Raw genomic sequence first — 20,405 nt, 5'->3', positions numbered from 1 at the left:
TGTTAACGCTTGTCTGGTAAAGTCGCCTTAATTAGATACATTGTTAGTGTTTTCACTTTATGAATATAGAACACAAAAATGTTGTATTTAATAATATAAGAAATAGATTTTCTTGTCATATATTCATAAAACAATAATATCTACAATTCATAAATTACTTTGGTAATTTTTGGGCCGACTGAGCGCCCCATTTGTCGTATCAAGCTAAATTTACCGGAACAAACGTTACATAGTCGAGAAAGAATGGCCCAATCTCATTCAAAACCCGTAAAAACCTTGCTCAGAAAGCCTGCAGTATTTTTAATTACAAAATTTTGAAATATTGTCAGGTAATAAAAATTCGATCCATGTTCTACCATTAAGTTCGTAAGAAAGAGAAGGATGGGGAGAACGATAATACCACTCGCACGTTTTGTATCTGAGCGGAGCACTAATATTGTTTCAAACTAATGATGCTTTACAATTATCTCGTTAAAATGATCACAGTTTATTAGTCATAATCACAAATTAAATCTACTATTGCTGTTCTTATCGTGAGCTATACAAATGACATGGTCAGCATTATAATAGCTAATCTGTGATTAAAATTACAATCGGGCTGTAATCCGACCTGACTTTAACGACCGCTCACACCACAACAATACAATATGATTCAATTGACTATAATTAAATATTTAACAGTCCTTTTTATGATATATGTGATTTTTAAAGTTCTGTACTTCTAAAAGGGCACATCTGTAAAAGATTCATGAATATAATCAATCTTTATATTGAGCTTAGTGAGTTAAAAGTGGCTATCACAATAGAATATCACATTGGTCGCAGTGAATCAAGGCTGCACTGAACTGAACTAAAGCCACTATACAAATCATAGCCATGAGGGGCATACCTCGACGGACAGTGGCCGTTGGGGCATTAAAGTTGGTAGATCCCCACAAGATGGACCGATGATCTGGTCAGAATCGCCGGAATATGTTGGATGAGGGCAGCGCAGGAGCGATCAACGTGGAATCTTAGGAGGGGCCTTTGTCCAGAAGGGGACGTCTTCCGGCTGAAATGATGTACTTGTAAAATAATAAAAATTAATTGGTTGTCTGCCATTCGACCAGTATTAAGATTCTGTGCACAGGATGCTAAGTAGGTATACTACCTGTACTGTCGACAAAATTGATTCATGACCCACTTTTCTAATAATTCTTTTAAAATCATAAAAACAGGTGTACGTATAGTTCCATGAAAAATATTATATAACAATTGGTCAAATAGTCAGTGTGTAATAAAACCACAGAATGATAACAGTTAATTAATAAGTAAGTATCCATTCCTACTCTGTGCAGTTACTTCGTAAATGTATATTCAAGCGAATCTCGACCAACTTGTTTATTATGACTGTTAGAAAATGACGTTAAGATTGGTCACGATTAAATGTTGTTGAGGGTACCTACCACAACAACGCCTTTTTCTGTCATGAAGCTAAAATGTGCAAATAAAAATGTGTTTCGGTTCTAATGGTGCCATAAATACTAAGATATTCGAAAGAGTGGATTATTTAATACAACATATCTTACTAATTGCGTACCTACAATTGTAATTTTATTATGTAAAGTAATCGCAATTCTACTTTTTCCACGAAAAAGTTTGAATTTGGTCGATGTCCAATTAATTAATTTTGTCTGATTGAATACACAGGTGTAAGAGTTGGCATTCAGGCCAATAAAATGGTAGCGCTCTATTGGATATTTGCAAAAAATAATTTATCTACATTTTCAATGGACTTTAAAATGGAAGAAGTGTACATGCTATTTAACTGTATGATTTTGTTGCGTATTTGTTACACCGTCAATGGACCGGTTTGAATACGTCACGGGCTTAGGTTCAAACAAATTTTAATAGTTTGTTGGTTTTGCAATAATTAATTAATCACTTCTGGGATTAAGTATACAAATTGAATTTGTATCTAAATTTATGGACGATGCTGGACTCGAACCCAAACCTCTCGGACAGTGGGCTTAGTTGGTAGAGCGCTGAGACCGCTGGGACAGCTGGTAACCCGAGACAAGATGACAGAAATTAATACAGAAATGATAAAAGTCTTTTGTCAAATGAACCGGTAGACTAAATGTTTTTCAATAAATTTATCTTTATTGTTAGTACTTGAATGTTAATTGATACCCATTTAGTTTTTAATTGTATTGACTTGACACAATACGTAATCACTACATATTATAAAGAGAAGCTCTCGGCCGCGTCTGTCTGTTTGTCTGTTCGCGATAAACTCAAAAACTTCTGCACAGATTTTCATGCTATTTTCACCAATGGATAGCTTGGTTTAGAGGAAGGTTTTAGTATATAATTTGTTAATTTTTTGTATAAAATATATTTGTATAAATTAACAATATTTGTTGGAGGTGTCGGGAAAAAAATAAGCCGTCTCGGAGATTTCAACGAAAACGCTGTCTAAGCCCTTTGAGATATAACAAAATAATGTTTGGATCAATTGTGTCTTATATGGGTCTACAGAAAAGTCGGGGATGGTATAAATCTCTTAAGGATAACATACTATATCAGTTTTTTAACTAATTAAATAATGATAAGACATTTCCGATATCTAGACTACATTATTCCTTACATCATATTTTATTTATATTGACTAGCTAGTTTATAATAATTAAGTTACATAAAAAGCGCGTACACCTATCTAAAAGTCTTGCAGCGCTCCCATAATTTATCTGATGTTGCAAGAGAATGTGGGAGGCGGTGATCACTTAACACCAGGTGACCCGGACGCTCATTTGGTCTCCTCTTCCATAAAAAAGTTATTTAATTAATATTTTAAAAAAAGGATTTAGTAAGTTTCATGCCGATGCTTAAAGCTCTTCTTCAATAAGCTGCTTTATAAATGGACGAAAGTGCTTTAAATGTAGATTACATTCAAAAATGTTTTTATATAAGTGTAAAAATTGTCTCGTACTACTAATAATAATAATATTGGCACACTTTTCACAGAAATTATCTTGCCCCAAGTTAAGCATATATATAGCCTGTGTTATGGGTTACAGGACCATGGTTATGTTTAATACAATATACTTACTTAAACATACATAAATTCATATATAAATACATTTAAACATGCATGACTCGGAAACAAACATCCACAAAATTCATCATATAAATGCTTGCACCTACCGGGATTCGAACCCGGGACCTCTAGCTTAGTAGGTAGGATCGCTAACCACTCGGCTATACAGGTCGTCTACTACTGCCATATCATATCGAGTATTCACCATAAAATGATAAGAAAATCAACAGGCAGCGGACTCATTAAAAGATTGGCGATTTGCGTAAGACAAGAGAGATCACATTTTTCTTTTGAAATACTATGTTACTTAAGGCGAAGTGTAAGCAAAAAACACGCAAACATTTGTGGTGAAAGTATAGCATTTCGAGCTATGAACACTACTTAATTCTGTTACACATATCCGTAAGTCTTATTTGTAGGTTGCTAATGCTTGCTGTTGGTGCTTGCTGCCGAGCCTTTTTGAACTACCACTTTTCTCTGAAGTTGAACAAGTTTTTTGGCATGGCGTGACGCATTTTTGGTACTTCTCTCGGAAAAGTTATTCTTATAGCTTGTACTTTTTTGTGTAGGTTCATTTATTCAGATTAGTAGTGAATAAGGAGGATTGTAAGCATATAAACTGTTTTCCACGCAAGAATTTTGGCTTTGTTACATAGATGGCGGGCCGGCAGCCGTGAACTCATATCGCTCGGCATATAAGGTCGCTGGCATTTAGTGTCGCCTTAAGAAGAGTTATTAGTTTTTGGCCATTTTTTCGATTGGCATCATAAAAGTAGGGGTGTTTTTTTACATTTAAGTCGGTTCGATTCCCAGACGAGGCAAGTAATTTTTAGAAAATCTTTGAATGCAGAATTACTAACTTTCAAAAATAACATAAAGTCTTCTTTCAGTAAAATCTTCGATATTTAAGGTACTTTCCCTTCATGTCCCATAACTTTGGGACACCCTGTATACTAGAATCAATTATTACTGATACGATTTAGTTAGTTAATTCATTCTCTGCAAGGACCAGATGAGTATTTGCGGATGATTTCTTACTTAACATTGGGTGAACCACTTGCCATCACACTAATTAAAAAAAGGTGTGATTCTGTCTTTATATTGATAGTTACAGTTCTTCGGCTCTCGAAGTCCGAGCATTCATTCATTCCGTATCAAACCTTCACGCACGCTATACTAGTTATTGTATATAATATTGTATTTAGTAATTTTGTCTGAGTTTTAATATATACATTTAAGTTCATACATCTTTTATTTATGTTCAAGTACTGAACAATAGTTAGATTCTCACCTGTGTTAGAAGTACAAACATTGCATAATAATATTTATATTCTAACTTTAATATATTTTTTATAGTCTGATCAAATTTATTTTAACAACATTTATAGTACCGTTGACAACCCTACATAGTAGCCTCGTGGAGTTTTTTCTAGTTAATAATTCAAAGGTATAACTGGCGAAAAATTCAAAAGTGGTCAAGATACAGCGGTGTCATATTCCAAGTAACAAGAGCGTCATTATCTTAAATATCAAAGAAAAATAATAATTGGATGTTCCGCGGGACCGCAAGGAAAATGGCAAGTTGTCGACACGTGAAGCAATTATTATCAGGGAATGTGTAATGAGGGTTGTTACTTGTTAGTCAGAAGTTCGTTGAGTCTAATTAGTTTAAAACAGAACGTTCCAACGATATTGGAGCACGCAGGCCCCAAGCTACGGCCAGTGGTGTTATTTGGAAATGTGTGTGGTTTGGAAGTATTGGCAGTTAATAAATGTTGAGCGGTGTCATTAAATATGAAGGAGTCTAAAGAGAAAACATAAGTGGACACTGTTCATACAAACGTTCGATCGAGAAATTTCTCTTCTTAGTTTATAAACCTAGATCAATGTCATTTTATTTTTAAAGCAAAGGGCACGGTAAAAGAACGCCAAACATCCAGTTGGTGGGGACGATATCGTAACTTGTGGCGTGTTGTGCGAAGGTGGAATGTTCTAGCTGACCCGGCAAACGTTGTTTTGCCATATAAAGTATAATTCACGCGATACTTTTATAAGTAATAAAATATTGCCTATATTATAGCCTGTACATAATTTTGTTCTATTGTCACTGAAAGAATCATTCAAATCGGACCAGTACTACCAGAGATTAGCGCGTTCAAACAAACAAACAAACACTGCAGCTTTATAATATTATATAGTATAGATATATATAGATTTTACAATTTAAAAGTTGATAAGTGCCGACTAAAATGAAACCATATTATTCATACCTCTGTATTAATCCTCATCCCATTAAATGTAAATTAAATTAATAGTTTATTAAAGACCGTTTCAATGCCTGTAAAATACTATTTAAATTAATGGGAGGGGGGATGGGGCACCATTATCTGTAAAAACTGTGTGCAAAAATAAATCTATAGTCCGACTTAGTAGAGCTAGTAGACCACTACCACGAGATTGGTATCTACGCGGGCATTGCTAGTATCTAATACAATACACTTACTTATACATACATAGATACATATACACATCCATTACTCGGGAACAAACATCCATATTCATCATATAAATGTTTGTACCTACCGAGATTGGAACCCCGATCGCTAGCTGAATAGGCAGTGTCACTAACCACTGGGCTATGGGGGTCATCAATTGACTCAATATATTTTTTATTATATTATTATTATTAGCTACGTTCTATTATAAACTACGATGAAAATCAAAGAAAGAAAGAAAGTTACAGTCATTTTAACTTTTAGAATAAGGGTCTATTGAGCGAAAATATTAAAAAAAATATCATCATTTAATTTGTTATTAATTCTAGTTTCAATTTGAGAATAATAACCCGATTGTGTCAGCTTCGGAAGAAAAGCCTTGACCCATAAGATTGATCGTGACCCAACCAACGTCCCTGTACCTGCTAATTATATTTTCGCGTGACTAAGTTAATAAGTTAGTTAATGTTAATTATAGCAGGATAGTAACTATCTTCCATTACATACAAAAATAAGCTATACTAACCTATCTATTATGTAATCGGATGTTTTCAGAAGAACGTTATAATGCTAACTAACTTTAGATAGCTCTATTGTGGACGAGGAGGAGAAACGACAACCATCCAAACATAAAAACATGGAATGTCTTATTACGTACGCGAGGATTGTATTATGTATCTTTTCCATCCGATTATTACCAATGGGATTTATTGAACAAGGAATTTCCAGTGTTCATAAATCGCGTAGCCAGTTATTAGAATGTTATTATACACAGTTACAGCCATTGTTAAAGAGTGAAGGTTATCGCAAATACAATCTTGAGATAATTTACAGTCATTACTGTAATATTGCTCATATTAATTTGAGTTCCATGGCGGCATTCGACACAGATCTCACTAACATCATCAATACCTGTTTTTTTAATGAGAAAAAAGCTGTTTTATTTACTTGTTATGTTTGGTGCTCTGCGAAAGGCTTACCAACACTTGGAGTTTCGTAAAACTACATTGTGTGTTTTGTACTGCATTTATGACGGGGCCAGTGTGTGCCGTTCCTCCACAGTGCGGTTTTAAAGGAACTTTCTTCCACGTAGGTACAACCAGACTATAGAATGAGCTTCTTTGCGTGGTAACGTCCGTGTGCGTCCTGGAAACGGGACGATATATTGTTATATATATAAGGCATAATTGAAGGTACCAATATATATATATATATTTGTTGCCTTCAAAAGAAACGTGTTCACTATCCTTAAAGGCCGGCAACGCTCCTGTTATTCCTCTGGTGTTGCAGGGTCGTGGGCGGCAGGCACTTTACATCTGTTACGCACACGGGCACTCGCTTTTTTTGAGCTTTACTCTTCCAAAAATTCACACAACCGATAGATAATAATAATCTTTCGGTAGCTATAATTGATCGATATAACCATTTTATTAAAAAAAAAGTCTTTGGCGTAATAAAACAAAAATCCTAAAAAAGTTTGTTCCTCGTGCTATTTTACGTTTATAGAAAAAACAATATTATAATAAAGCAAGCATTAAATATAACATTTACATTTCGGTATTTAATTCTCATCAATTGTTCTGTAGACATATGTGTTACAAGAGGCTTTGTAGCTCAACTATGTATGTCACAAATGGTCTAGTTGAAATTATAGTGTCGAGTTTGCGTGACGGTGTGCGCGCGCACCTTAAAAACTCACTCTGATAATATTTCCTCAACGCGCCAAAAGAAGTCATACAGAATACAGAAGACAACATCAAAAAGGGAATCAAGAACGATGAAGGATTCCGAACTATAAATAGTGTATATATTATTAATATTTTATACATATTGTTTTAAAACTTTTAGGCGGTACCTTTAAAAATAGGGGAGGGTAATGTTCTTGAACTAATAAACAGCCGACAAAAGCTTATTCCCGCCGCAGTAGCGAATCACATTGATTTCCGTATAATATCAAATAATAGTGATATACGCCGTATATCCATGTTTGAGTCACAAAAAAATATATTTGGATCAAATTAAAGTCATTTGAACTGAGTAAGTATGGATCAAATTGGCTCAGAGAGAATATTTTTTTTAACTGTTTTTTTTTTTAAATGGGAACGCGAAAAGAACTGATATTTTTTTAAGATGGGAACGCTTTCTTCCCGTTACTTTAAATTCAATTCAAGTACTATGGGTACTAGTCCGCTGTTAGTGTCCCTGTCTTCCAATATTAGAGAAAGAAAGGTCCCGGATTAAAATACCAGTAGGTGCAAACATTTATATGATGAATATGGATGTTAGTTTCCAAATACTGGCTATGCCTTGCTTGGGGCAAGATAATTTTTGAGTAAAGTGTGTCAATATTAATAGCTTACAAATGGTATTCCTTGAATCCTTACAAATATCCACAATAAAAGATTTCAATAGCTAGAGTTGGAGGATCGTGAGTCAACTCTGAACGGCACCACAGCGACCCAACCTCCAGAGTCCAGACAAACCATTAACAACGGCAATAGAGTCATTTGTTAGTCGGCCTCTACAAAGAACATCTTTGTCAGCTAATTAGCTTCATTATATGATTGAAACGAACTAACATTTGTTATAATTGAACCATTTATATTCTCAATAGCCGTCAGCGATATAATCTTTGCTTGATCAAAGCGCATATAATAATTAATCTATCGATATTAATTATAAATTTTAAGAATTCAAAAATATCGATTCAAATATTATATTTTAATGAGTATCTCATATGTTTGTTATTTCTTGTTTTACTTTCCGGTTCCGCTTTAGCAGGAGGTAGTATAATATAAAGTGACCTTTGCGTTTCCTTGTTGAACAAGAATAAGCTTCAATTAATTAGTGGACAGTATAATATGGGCAAAAATTAATTTAAATTATGTTAATTTTGATCCCTTAACAGTTCTTAGTATTCCGTAACCCACCCGTTGCTAAGACTTCTCTGTTCTTGCGTTCGTCCGCTTCTTATAGATGATAAGAATAGCCACGGACGCGCGGAAACCTTGAGGTAGATAAGAAGTGGGTTGTCAATCGCTTTCAGCGACGGCGACGTGCGTTCCGCTATAGCAATACGTATATTGTGGCTATAGGATCCGCACATTTGTTATTGTACCTATGACTTTCAAGATGGGGTGGGAGTTTCTTGTCAGTTCTTCTGAAAACGATCATCGTTGTTGCAATATGTTATGTTATTGTCATCATCATTTCAACCGAAAGATGTCCACTGTTGGACAACTGCTTCCCCAAAGATCTCGCGACGAACGAACCCAAGCTGCCCTCATCCAACCTAATCCGGCGATCTTGATCAGAACGTCAGTCCAGCTTGTGGGGACTTCCAGTACGTGGTCGTAATTCGAGGACTTTACTGCTCCAATGTCCATCACTAGCAACACAAAGGTTAATAAATACATTTCTATTTCTATTAACTGTGGCCGAAAAGAACAACGCGAATTCCTGAGTCCACAGACGTAATCGGCTAAAGTTATTAAATATTTCTTCATTATATAAAACTGTTACCTACATTAATAAGATGCGGTTGTCATCTCACGTGAATATAACGGTGCAATGTCATTCACCGTTTAAATTTAACTGTAGTTCCGTGAAAACTGAGAAATTTTCGAGCGTAATTTAATATTGTTCAAAACGGGTACACAAGTGAAATTAGTTAAACATGTTAAAAAGTTTAAATAAATATTTTTTAATAAGAGGGATCCCTTATATAAATCTATTCTTTCTCTTTATTTAATCTATCTAGATTCAGACATATCATATCCATAATCGATAAATACATTAATAAAATACCTGGAGCGCGGCCAAGTATAAGTAGAACATCTTCCCTTCCCGTAGATTCACATAGGTGTGACGAGCGACGCCTGTACGTTTAACTGTTTTTTAACATGAACATCTACTTACTTACACAACACAAACAAAGAAACTTAAACATTATGAAATGAAAATAAATCTTAACAAATTATGTATTCAATATTATTTTATTAGAAAAGCAGCACTTTAATTAAAAATTACCGAGGAAATGTAATATTTTTGATTGGTATATTGCAAGTTGTGGAAGAGTTAGATGTTAGGTGAAATTGGAGGTGGCTAGCTAATAATAACACAAATAATTACGCAGATCGATCAATATTGACTGATAACACTGCAAAGTGCATTGACAGTGCGAACAAAGGAGTTTCTTATCATTCCGTATCGTTATAACAACACTTAGCGATCAGCGCTCGCTTACAAGTTATATAACTAAAGCAATATCAACTAATATCGGAAAAAAATTATGTTTAAAATATTCCTTTTTTAATTCTTTTGCTGTTACACGATACTCGTACCACCAGGTGACCCCTTTATGTATAGTTTGTCGTCCTCTTCTAAGTTCCTCTTGTTTTCCACTTATTATTCGTCATGTTCCTTTCTAATATCATTTATTTGTAAGAAACGTCCAACAACGAGTTGGTTCGTAAGTTGAAGGCCGTATTATTGAGTGAGCTTCATACCTCACCTGTACCAAACTGTGTTATTAATATACGCGAAGTTAACTTATTACAAATTTAAAACTTTTTGTCTTTAACCTTTAAACTTTTGTCACTACAGAATTATATGACAGGGAGAAGTAATTTTAAACTTGGAGTAACTTGACATTGCGTTTATTAGATAATAAGTACAGCGTTTAGTTTCTCGACGGTCAGAAAAACATTATAGCTAGGTACTTGTTAAAGATTGAAAACTATATGTTATAAATAAATGTTGAAGAAAAAGATCGATTTTTTATAATTTGTATAAGATTCTTAAATTTGGCTTTAGCCTTCCCAAAAGTACAAGTAATGAGTTGGCACAGTTTTATCATAGTTAATGCACATGTATTATTTCTTTATGTAAGAGGAGGACAAACGAGCATACGGGTCACCTGATGGTAAGTGATCACCGCATACCATACTCTCTTGTAACGCCAGAGGAATCACAAGAGCAATGCCGGCCTTATTAAGCATCGAATAATCGTACATATGAAATGGAAAAACGAAAATACGTTGGTACGTGGCCGACGAGGATCAAACCGGGGCCGGGGGCTCCGTGGTTAGAGACAACGATTCAAGATATTGAGTAACCGACGCTTAAATTAGTTATAGACTTAAATGTTAGATATAAATGAAAAATGTGACAATAAGTTATATAATATGTCGCTCGCTACATTGACCTGCTGGCTATGCACGGCGCGTACCTAGACCGGTGACCCTGACAATTTGACGATTTTATTTAGTCTCTAGTCAACAGCCAACCTCCTGACCTTGATGCCATGTTTACAGAAATTTAAATAATTCCAAGAACATGTATTGATTTTAACTTAATAGGTAGCTACAAGTTTGTATATATTATATAACATTTGCAACTGGCCATAAAAGTATAGTTAGAGCTATCTACCGTGCCTACAGATGAACTCAAAGTCAAAGTCCAATAAACTATTCTAATATTCGTACAAATGAATTCGAAAACTGAAATCCCATTGGCACGTGGCGGACGAGGATCGAACCGAATGTCAACGTCTACATATTGCACTACGGACGGCTATCTTTATCTAGGTAATAACAATTGTTACGGTTTCTTCAAAGCAATGCGTTATCTGTGTGAGGAAACGTAGAGCAAACATGACAGCGACAGCTGACTCTACCTGTGTCAACATGAGAGAGTCATTGTTAATAGCGTTGATAAGTAACACGTTGTTCTTAATACGAAATGCGCCCTCAATTAAATCAATTAATATACATACTTGTACACATATTTTGTCTTATTAATAAAGGCAATGTAACTGTTACTCCAACCTTAAAACTGACTTCTCCCTTTCATGTATTTCAGTAGTAACAAAGGTTTCTTTCTGTGAAGAGAAAAATATTTTAATTTGGCATAACTTTAATTCGCATCTTTTAATAAAACAGAATATGTTCCAAACTAGGCATTAATTGTACTATGTGCTCATGCCAATAATAATAATTTATTTTAGAAAAAAATCGTTAGTAAAATGTCCTTGCCAATGACATATATACTTACATAATATAAACATTTTTATGATTTGGAAACAAAGATCCATTCATCATATTATACGTATTTGCACCAACCAGGACTCGAATCCGGGACCTTTTGCATTTTATTCTGACAAGACCCTTGCCAATTAATTGGTTATACAAAATATGACTTGAACAAATCAATGATTCAAAATTATTCTCCAAAATCATCAATACAAGGCTTCATTGCATGGCCGCTAGTTGTGTGCCACAGTGGCGCCATTTTCTGCAGCAAACATTGGCCGAAAGCTATTGCTTACGCAAGCACTACTTGCTGTTCGGTTTGAAGGGCATCGTAAGTACTAAAATTATTAGCTATTAATGAGAATAAACTTACATTTTATCGGTGTGGGTGAGGAATTGCCATGCCACTCAAAATCTTGAGTTCTATTAAAAATCCTGAAAGGCACTGCATTGTAAGCAGGGCGCTATCACAACCACCACCAAGTAATTCGTTATTCTGAAAGACTCATTGCTTACATTATTATATTTACATTGACTGTGTCTTTAGAATTATCTCGTTAAAATTATATGACGTAAAAAAAACTGAAGTATGATACGAATGGTCTAGTTGACCAGCTATCGTCAGGGTGCGTGACGGTGTCCGCCTGCATCGTAATAATTCTCTCTGATAATTTCAAAAAGAATCATCATAATTAATATGTTCAATACAATTTCAGTACTTTAACGAGATAATATACTGTTTTAGTACATATTTGTGAATGTGAATTTGAATCATTTCCAAAATATTTCACCCAATTTGCGAGAGGCATGAACCATGAATGAATGTGGTTGTCTATTGACGAGATATTATGTTATGTATAACATCAAAATATTAGTTTTAATATAATGCTCACAAAAGGTTTGTTTTCAATTGTTTCATAGAATAAATAGTCAAGTAGTTACATAAATGTGATATTTATTATATCCGGGATTGCTGTAGGAGGTCCCAAATGAGGCCCGTACGGGAATCAGCTAGGGTTGACACCTAACTCTCAATAGATTAACTAATTAGATATTTAATTATTTTCAAACTATCAACTATAAACGAATTGACAATTTCTTGAGGCTTGCTGAGCTCTTTAATTCTGTGGGTCTTAAACGAGATTAAGCTGTAATGATCTGATCTGTAACGCGTGTTACGTTAAAGTTCTAAACATTCTAAATAAAGGTCGAGTCATCGAAGGGGTTGCAATAGTTGAGATCAAAGTTTTCTAAAATATTGAATCATACAATCAAATGCCCTCACTTGGTTCACATACCCTTTTTATCCTCATCTTCCAACCAACTACACTATCTATATATAAGTTCTCTATTTCTTTTAAATAAGATATGGCTTATTTTACTTATAAGGTCCAATTATATACCCTTCTATTGGTGCAAGTATTATTAAAATAAGTTCAAGTATTTTTTCACTTTAGCCACTACAAGCAATAATTAATATTTTTCTCACTTCATAATATTATTCGAATAGTACCTACTACCTAGCGACTCGCCGATATGACTTCGAAAGATACTCAAAAAGAAATCATTCATAATAATAATAATATTGACACACTTTTCACACAAATTATCTTGCCCCAAGTTAAGCATATATAGCCTGTGTTATGGGTTACAAGACAATGATATATTTAATACAATATACTTACTTAAACATACATATATTCATATAAACATACATAAATACATTTAAACATCCATGACTCGGAAACAAACATCTATATTCATCATATAAATGCTTGCACCTACCGGGATTCGAACCCGGGACCTCTAGCTTAGTAGGTAGGATCGCTAACCACTCGGCTATTACAGGTTGTCAAATAAATAAATAATAAACTCTAGGTACCTCTGTTTATTTTGTATCAGGATATAATATTATTACAATGTGATTAAGCAACGTAGTAGGTTGAGTCATCACTTTTTTTTCACTAATTTACTATCCAGGACTATTCTGTAGATCTGTAAAAATAATAAAATAATCCTACCATTATTTTTTATATGTCCAAATTATTAACTTTTAAAAAAAAATTCGCAACGTTGTCGATAAAAAAATCTTTCCATATTATAATATACCAAAACCTCACCACGTCACTGGATATCGTATTTTAATCAATTCCGTAGATTTTGATTTGAATTGATTAATATAATATATATATATATATAATAGATTGAGTTTTTTGATATAGTAGTATGCTTAGATAGACTAAGTTATAAATAAAAAATCAAATTTTACCCTTTTATGATAATTGTTTAGAAGAAGCTTATAACGAGAGGCAGCCCTAGGGGGTGTAGGCGAGACGCTCGGCACCATCTTCCGCCCCTGGCTCTAATTAGGCTCACATTCTCATTCCACTTTCGCGTTTAATTTCGCCGGCGGTTTCTTCTTAATTACATTATCCGCGGGAGCTGTTGTTCTTGTTGAACCTGTACTAAGACTAGTGACCGATTCTAGCCGAGTTTAAAGCGAACACTTTTAATGAACGCTCTTGAATGGCCAGGGTTGTTACGATATCGTTTGTACTAATTAAATTACTTTTATTTAATAAAAAAATTATTAATTTTCTTTATTGGTTTGTGGGGATCTATCCAAGCTTTTTGTTGTCCTAAATTAGGCTCCATTGAGTAAAGAGCGTCATAAGTTGACTCTGAGCCGTAGCTGTGAACCCACTGCCCACATCATAACTATTGGTTCAAACAAAAGTGTGGATATTTAAATCAGATTTACATGAAATTCTTAAGGTGCTTCCACACAAGAGTAAAAAAAATGTTTACATTTTCTACAATTTCTAATTTATCGCTTTTTATATTGTATTATATCGGATACTATTATTACATAACATATTGCAAAAACACTTGGTAAACGTCATGAAGATATATCATTTCATTTGACATGGGGAGAAGAACTGATAAGCAACTCCCAGTTAATCTTTTAAATCAAAGAATAACAAAACTTTTCAGCTTACTTAATATAATATTATACAATTAAAGGTGGCCTGCGCAAATCCAGTCAAACACTAGCCATTATTATCCATAACAGTAGCCTAATTTTATGATTTGATTTATTGTATAGAATTCAGAACTTCCTTCCGACATGGTTTCAAATCAATATGACAGAAATAAAAAATAGTGAAGTCTGCAATCGTAATTCCTCTGGTGTTACCAGGAACCATGGGTGCCGTTAACACGAGACCAACAGTTAAAGGCCGCCCCGACTACCGATATTGTTTTCTACTACCGTTGCTTAAATAATAGCAAAGAAGGCAAGAACTGATGGTAATGATATTTCAGTAATAAAAATCGTCAGTAAGATAAAATAATAAGAAACAATCCCTAACAGTCAACTTTGTAACAAAGACTCACTGAAACACTAAAAATTAAATCAAAATCAGCTTAGAAGTTTATTAGTATATATTTAGTTCATTGGTATAAATTAAAATATGGTATACAATTTGAAATTAACAACTTATTAAATTAATACACATTTTCCGTACAAATATCTTATTGGTCAAATAAAAAATCACCTTGATGTCGAGAGCTCCATAAGAATCACTCAACACACTTACGCTTCTTACGTTAAAAATGTCTGACGAGATGACTTACAGTTTCATTAAACATTTGAATGTGCAGTTCAGCGTAATTGAAAAAAAAAATCACTTAACAGGTAAACAAGAGGGCGCACTTGTGAGGAGGAGAGGCTCATAGCGCTTTGTTGTCGGGCGGTTGCTAATAAGATTTTTAAACGCCAACAGTATCCAATCAATGGGGCTTGAATAATGAAAATGGCACCTGCACAGGTTCCCAGGCCACCCCCTGCCTAAACACGCACCGCTGTACAAAAATCAAACTAAAATAGACTCTATTCCCTCATCGTAAATCTATTAATCGCTCGCATCTCACGTGACGTTAAAAAGATAAAATAATTTTGTGTAATTATACACAATTGGTCCGTGCTTTGGAAACTCGCGCTGTCGTGTTTTTATCTTATAATAACGTTTGGTTGTCTGCAACAGTACCAACACGAACAAAGTGTAATTGACTTGTGCATTCGACTGTACCTAGATTTGAATCTCAAATATTGTAACAGAACACGTGTTCGTAAGCAGCAACAGCCGCGTATCTTGGGAGCGGAATAACGAAGGACGGATCGTAGCCAGCACGCGACGTTCGCTCATTAGCACGCACGCGACTGTACCGACTACCGCGCATGGCTCTACACGCCAACGATACTCCTTATAACCTTCATTAGACATACCCGGAGCCGTCGGTAATGGCTTTCTACACGCGTAACCCTTCGCTACCGAGCTCGCTAACAAGTCAAGATCACTCACGAACATACGCTCATTATTCCATCCACGTTGACCAACAAAACATAACCCTCTAGCCATCTGCAGCCTACCCTTCCGCCCTCGGACAGAAATTAAGCAAATTACGTTTAGCAAAGCAAATCGCTTCAAAAGAAAGGGCTACTGAAATAATTGTCTACGTTACTCTCGGAGAAATAGAATTACAATCTAAATTAATTACGCTTTTAAAACGTCCGTTATTCTTAATTAGTTTCTGCACCGCAGCGGAAGCTCCGCGCGGCCCGCGTTCTCTTAATGAAGGGTAGTTTGAAATCAGTGCGTTTGATCAACTCTGTGCAGTCTTAATTACGGCAGCCGTTCTGAGCGGGACAATCCTGTTATTTATGACTACATAAGCTTGATTATTCTTTAATTAATACTTGTTTTAAACGTTTAATTAAGTTTTATGGCGACAGTGGGGTCCAGACGTCCCGCGGCTCCGCCGGCCGCTGCCTAATTGGATCGGGTTGAGTTGACGCGCTCCCCGCGCCTGTTCCCCGCAACAGCCAACCCCCACCCCTTTCTAATTGTATGAAATTGCTAATTGGAAAATTTTATAAACGTAGCGGTCCACTGCTTAGCAATACCGACCGGAAATTAATTAAAACACGCCGTTGATATCCGCGGTTTGTATGAGGACTAACAAATGTAATTAGTAATTAGTGTTACGACCTATAAATGCTTTGAATGCAGAACTTTACTATTGAGTACCATTGTTGGAGCAGAATTTAGTATTGATTAGGTAATTATGTAATATTAGGTAATAAACCACACCAGAATTTGTATTGATTTCATAAGAAGTTTAAGATTATATTAAAATGAAGTAATTTTAATAGTACGATTAACTTGAGCGGTGAGCCTTCTAACACTCTCACCTGACCGATGTTCATGTCGCTACAACAGCAAACTATAGCTATATTTTGTTATCTATACTATTCTGGATTGTCTCCCACTATTGAAGCAAATTTAGAAAACGTTGGATTTCTTCAATCGAAAATATCCACAAAAAGATCTAACGCTTATTTTGCTACCGTACTAACGTCCAATGAGCAACATTGTAAAAGTCACTTTTTCTACCCCTTGATAAACGACGCATAATATCCAACATTGCTTTCTTCTTAAAAATAACTTTATAAGGTTGATGGTCCAGATCACCTCTCGAAGATTTCACTAAGAACTTCGCCATCTATGTTTTATTTACTTTAATCATCTACTAAAATTATTCCTTGCGGACCGGCAACGCTCCTGTGGATCCACTGGTGTTGCAAGAAATTGTGTTCGGCGGTGATCACTTAACACCCGTACGCTCGTTTGTCCTCCTATTCTATAAAAAAAACCGAAGCAATAGTTCTATTTGCGGACTAGTTTTACCTATCTGTAACGCTACAAAACAATAATTTATCATCAATTCATTTTTCGTATCCGTTCACTAACCCTTTCATATATACTGAGTATGCTTACTATTAGATATTTACTAACAGAGAATAATGTTATACCTGAAAATAAACCTAGAATATGCAAAACTGACAACACTGTCAATACAATGATAATTCTGATGATAATTTCAAGTAGCCTTGCAAAACGCGGCTTTACGTCCGAATAAAGCAATCGTAAGCAAAATATCTATTTGTTAACATTTTGCATATTCTTGGTTTATTCTTTATTGCTATTTTATATTAAATAGTCTACTAAATAATTTTCCTTCTTAATAAGCTATAATAAGCTCTGTCTGTAATAAGCTCTAAGTTGGTAATTTATATTTTTATAATTTTAGATCACTTATATGTCTAGATAGATTATGACAGCTGTGAAAACGTCGAAAAAAATTGAGTTTAGAGTTAACGTCTATTTTGTACAATGCACGCACACTAACACAGTGTCATCCCTACAAATCAAGAATGTAAGACTCAGCTTGTCACGCACACTTAAGTAAAGGGGTTAAAGTATGAAATTGCCGATTTGTACTGAAAAATTTAAATTCGTTTTTTGTTTTAATTTAACATATTTATTTAATCAAAATAATTACCATTATTATCTATACATTACTGCCATCTAATAGGAAGGTTATTTTAGCATTTGCGATAGAACTGTGATCATCTAGATCCGACAAACTGGGTGAAAGCATTTTGTACTGCTTCCTAAGAAGAAAACTGTTTATATATCTTATATGTAGAAAATTGTTCAAATCACGAAAAACATGGTAGTCCATTAGAGCTAGGGCTGGCGATTACGGAGGGTGATGAATGGTTTCTAATTGCCGTGCCTTTAGAGTTAAAGCGGTTTCTCGTGCTATATGAGGTCTCGCATTATCGTGGAGCAATCCTTATGGTGAAGATCAATTCATGAGTCGGGGCTGTTTCACAGCTACTTTTGCTATCATTGTTCGGAGTTCGGCACAGTAGATATCTGCCGTTATTGCTTGACCAGATCGGAGAAAGCTATAGTGAATAATACCATGCCGAGACCACCAAACAGTTACCATTACCTTTTTATTGGTAAACTTTGCTTTAGGACACTGTTACGGTATGTGACCTGGGATCAGCCACCGCATTTTTGGCTTACGATTATCGCAAAGAATCTACTTTTCATTACATGTCACAATTCGATCCAATATTTCTTCATTGCTTCAATTCAACGAGGCAACACAAGTTTCAACACGCTTATCTATCTGCAGATCACTCAAATCGTGAGGCACCAATTTTTCATATATTTTTTTTGCAAATGAGTCAATATTGTTGGTAAAGTAACGTTAAACCATGCCGCTAATTCCTGGGTAGTGTGGCTCGGATGGGCTTTCACCATTTCTTTCAATTCATGTTTATCACTGTATGGGCGGTCTTCCACGAGGTTCGTTCTTCAAATCAAAGATTCCATCACGAAAGCGTTTAAACCAAAATGGCACGGTGTGTTCATTAGCAGTCCCCTCTCCAGACGCAACATTGATATTGCGAGCTGTTTCTGCCGCGTTAGTTTCGCATCAGAACTAGTATTCAAAAATCATAGTTTCAGTCATAAATGTCAAGGGCTCGTTTGTCGCAGGGCGGGTGCCGCGGCCGGACGAGCGCTCGCCGCTCGCCGTCTCCGCCAAGCTGGCCGCCAAGCTCGCCATGAACCCGCACTACCACGGGTACGCGGAGCTCAGCTCGCCGCACCCGGCCTCGCCCGACCACGGCTTCGCCAACGGCCACGACTACCCGCACCACAACAACAACGGCGCGCTCAAGGAGTGCGCCGGCTGCGGCGGCAAGATCGTGGAGCGCTTCCTGCTGCACGCGCTCGACCGCTACTGGCACCACGGCTGCCTCAAGTGCACGTGCTGCGGCCAGGCGCTCGCCGACATGGGCCGCTCCTTCTACTTCAAGGGGGGGATGATATTGTGCAAGAGCGATTACACAAGGTTAGTAGTACTCTCAATAGTAATTTCATTCATCGTTTCATCCGGAAGTAGGCCTCACCCAAAGATAGCCATGACGATCGGTCCTGCGCTACCCTCATCCAACGTTTTCCGGCGATCGGCGATTAATAGTCGAAAACTATCGCTTCTATGGAAATATAAATAGGAAAGTTATATTATAATTGCTATTTACTTGCGGATTGACTGTCGCCGTTGATGTATATTCATACATTACAATACTACGTACGCTTGCTACTCTCCGGATATTCAGAGGCTTGTGCAAAATAGAGGGAATTCAAATAAATTTAGTATTTCATGGTGCAAAATGATCGCCATACAGTTTGTTTAAAATAAACAGTAGCTTAGCTAACAAAAAAATTACCGATAAAATGTAGTGACTAGTATAGTTGAAGAGTTAGATAATTATACTGAAATACACCATAATATAAATACACCGTTTACGCTTTTTTTCAAATTAGCTGCTCTGATTATTAATGAATCACTATATAATCAATATCTTAGTCTATAAGGTCACCTGGTAGGTTACTTGGCTGACGCGGGATTATCAATTCTAATACTATCAATTAATGTTTTTATTACTGTTACTGTAGACCCAAGCGCCAATGGAAAGGCAGCCAGTACTACACTTATACCTAGTGATAGTTTTCAACTTGTTATCACTGCAAAATATCACGTGAGATAACTTTAAGATTTCTATCTAATTAGATAAATAACACGTCGAATGCGACGAAATATTATATAAAAATGACTTCCAAATATCTCTAAATAGTGAAATATCAATGGGGCATTATGCAGAAGAGATTGGCACAGGGTAAATAGATGTGCTAAATAAGCGGGTCCACACCGGACAAATCATAACCATTTTGCATAGAATTGAGTCACGGGCATGTCAACACGCTCGCGGTGAATCGTGTAGTGTGCACTAAGCTTTTGAGAACTATAATTTTTCTCTCTTCTGAACAGATATCAGACAGCATGCATAATTTTAATTACGTTGCTGTTTTG

At 35.6% G+C, this 20,405-nt stretch overlaps 1 protein-coding gene across 1 annotated transcript in view; it reads left to right on the top strand.

Moving 5' to 3' along the window:
- LOC126979987 (LIM domain transcription factor LMO4) overlaps positions 1 to 20,405 on the top strand; it is a 154,163-nt gene that overhangs the window by 32,922 nt on the left and 100,836 nt on the right. Inside the window, exon 2 of the mRNA XM_050829602.1 lies at positions 19,025 to 19,382. Within this exon, the coding sequence (XP_050685559.1) occupies positions 19,093 to 19,382 (290 nt within the window). The 5' untranslated portion in view covers positions 19,025 to 19,092. The remainder of the gene's footprint in view (positions 1 to 19,024; positions 19,383 to 20,405) is intronic.

This window comes from Leptidea sinapis, chromosome 4 (assembly GCF_905404315.1).
Source record: "Leptidea sinapis chromosome 4, ilLepSina1.1, whole genome shotgun sequence".
NCBI lineage: Eukaryota > Metazoa > Arthropoda > Insecta > Lepidoptera > Pieridae > Leptidea > Leptidea sinapis.
This window is presented reverse-complemented; position numbering and strand designations above follow the sequence as displayed.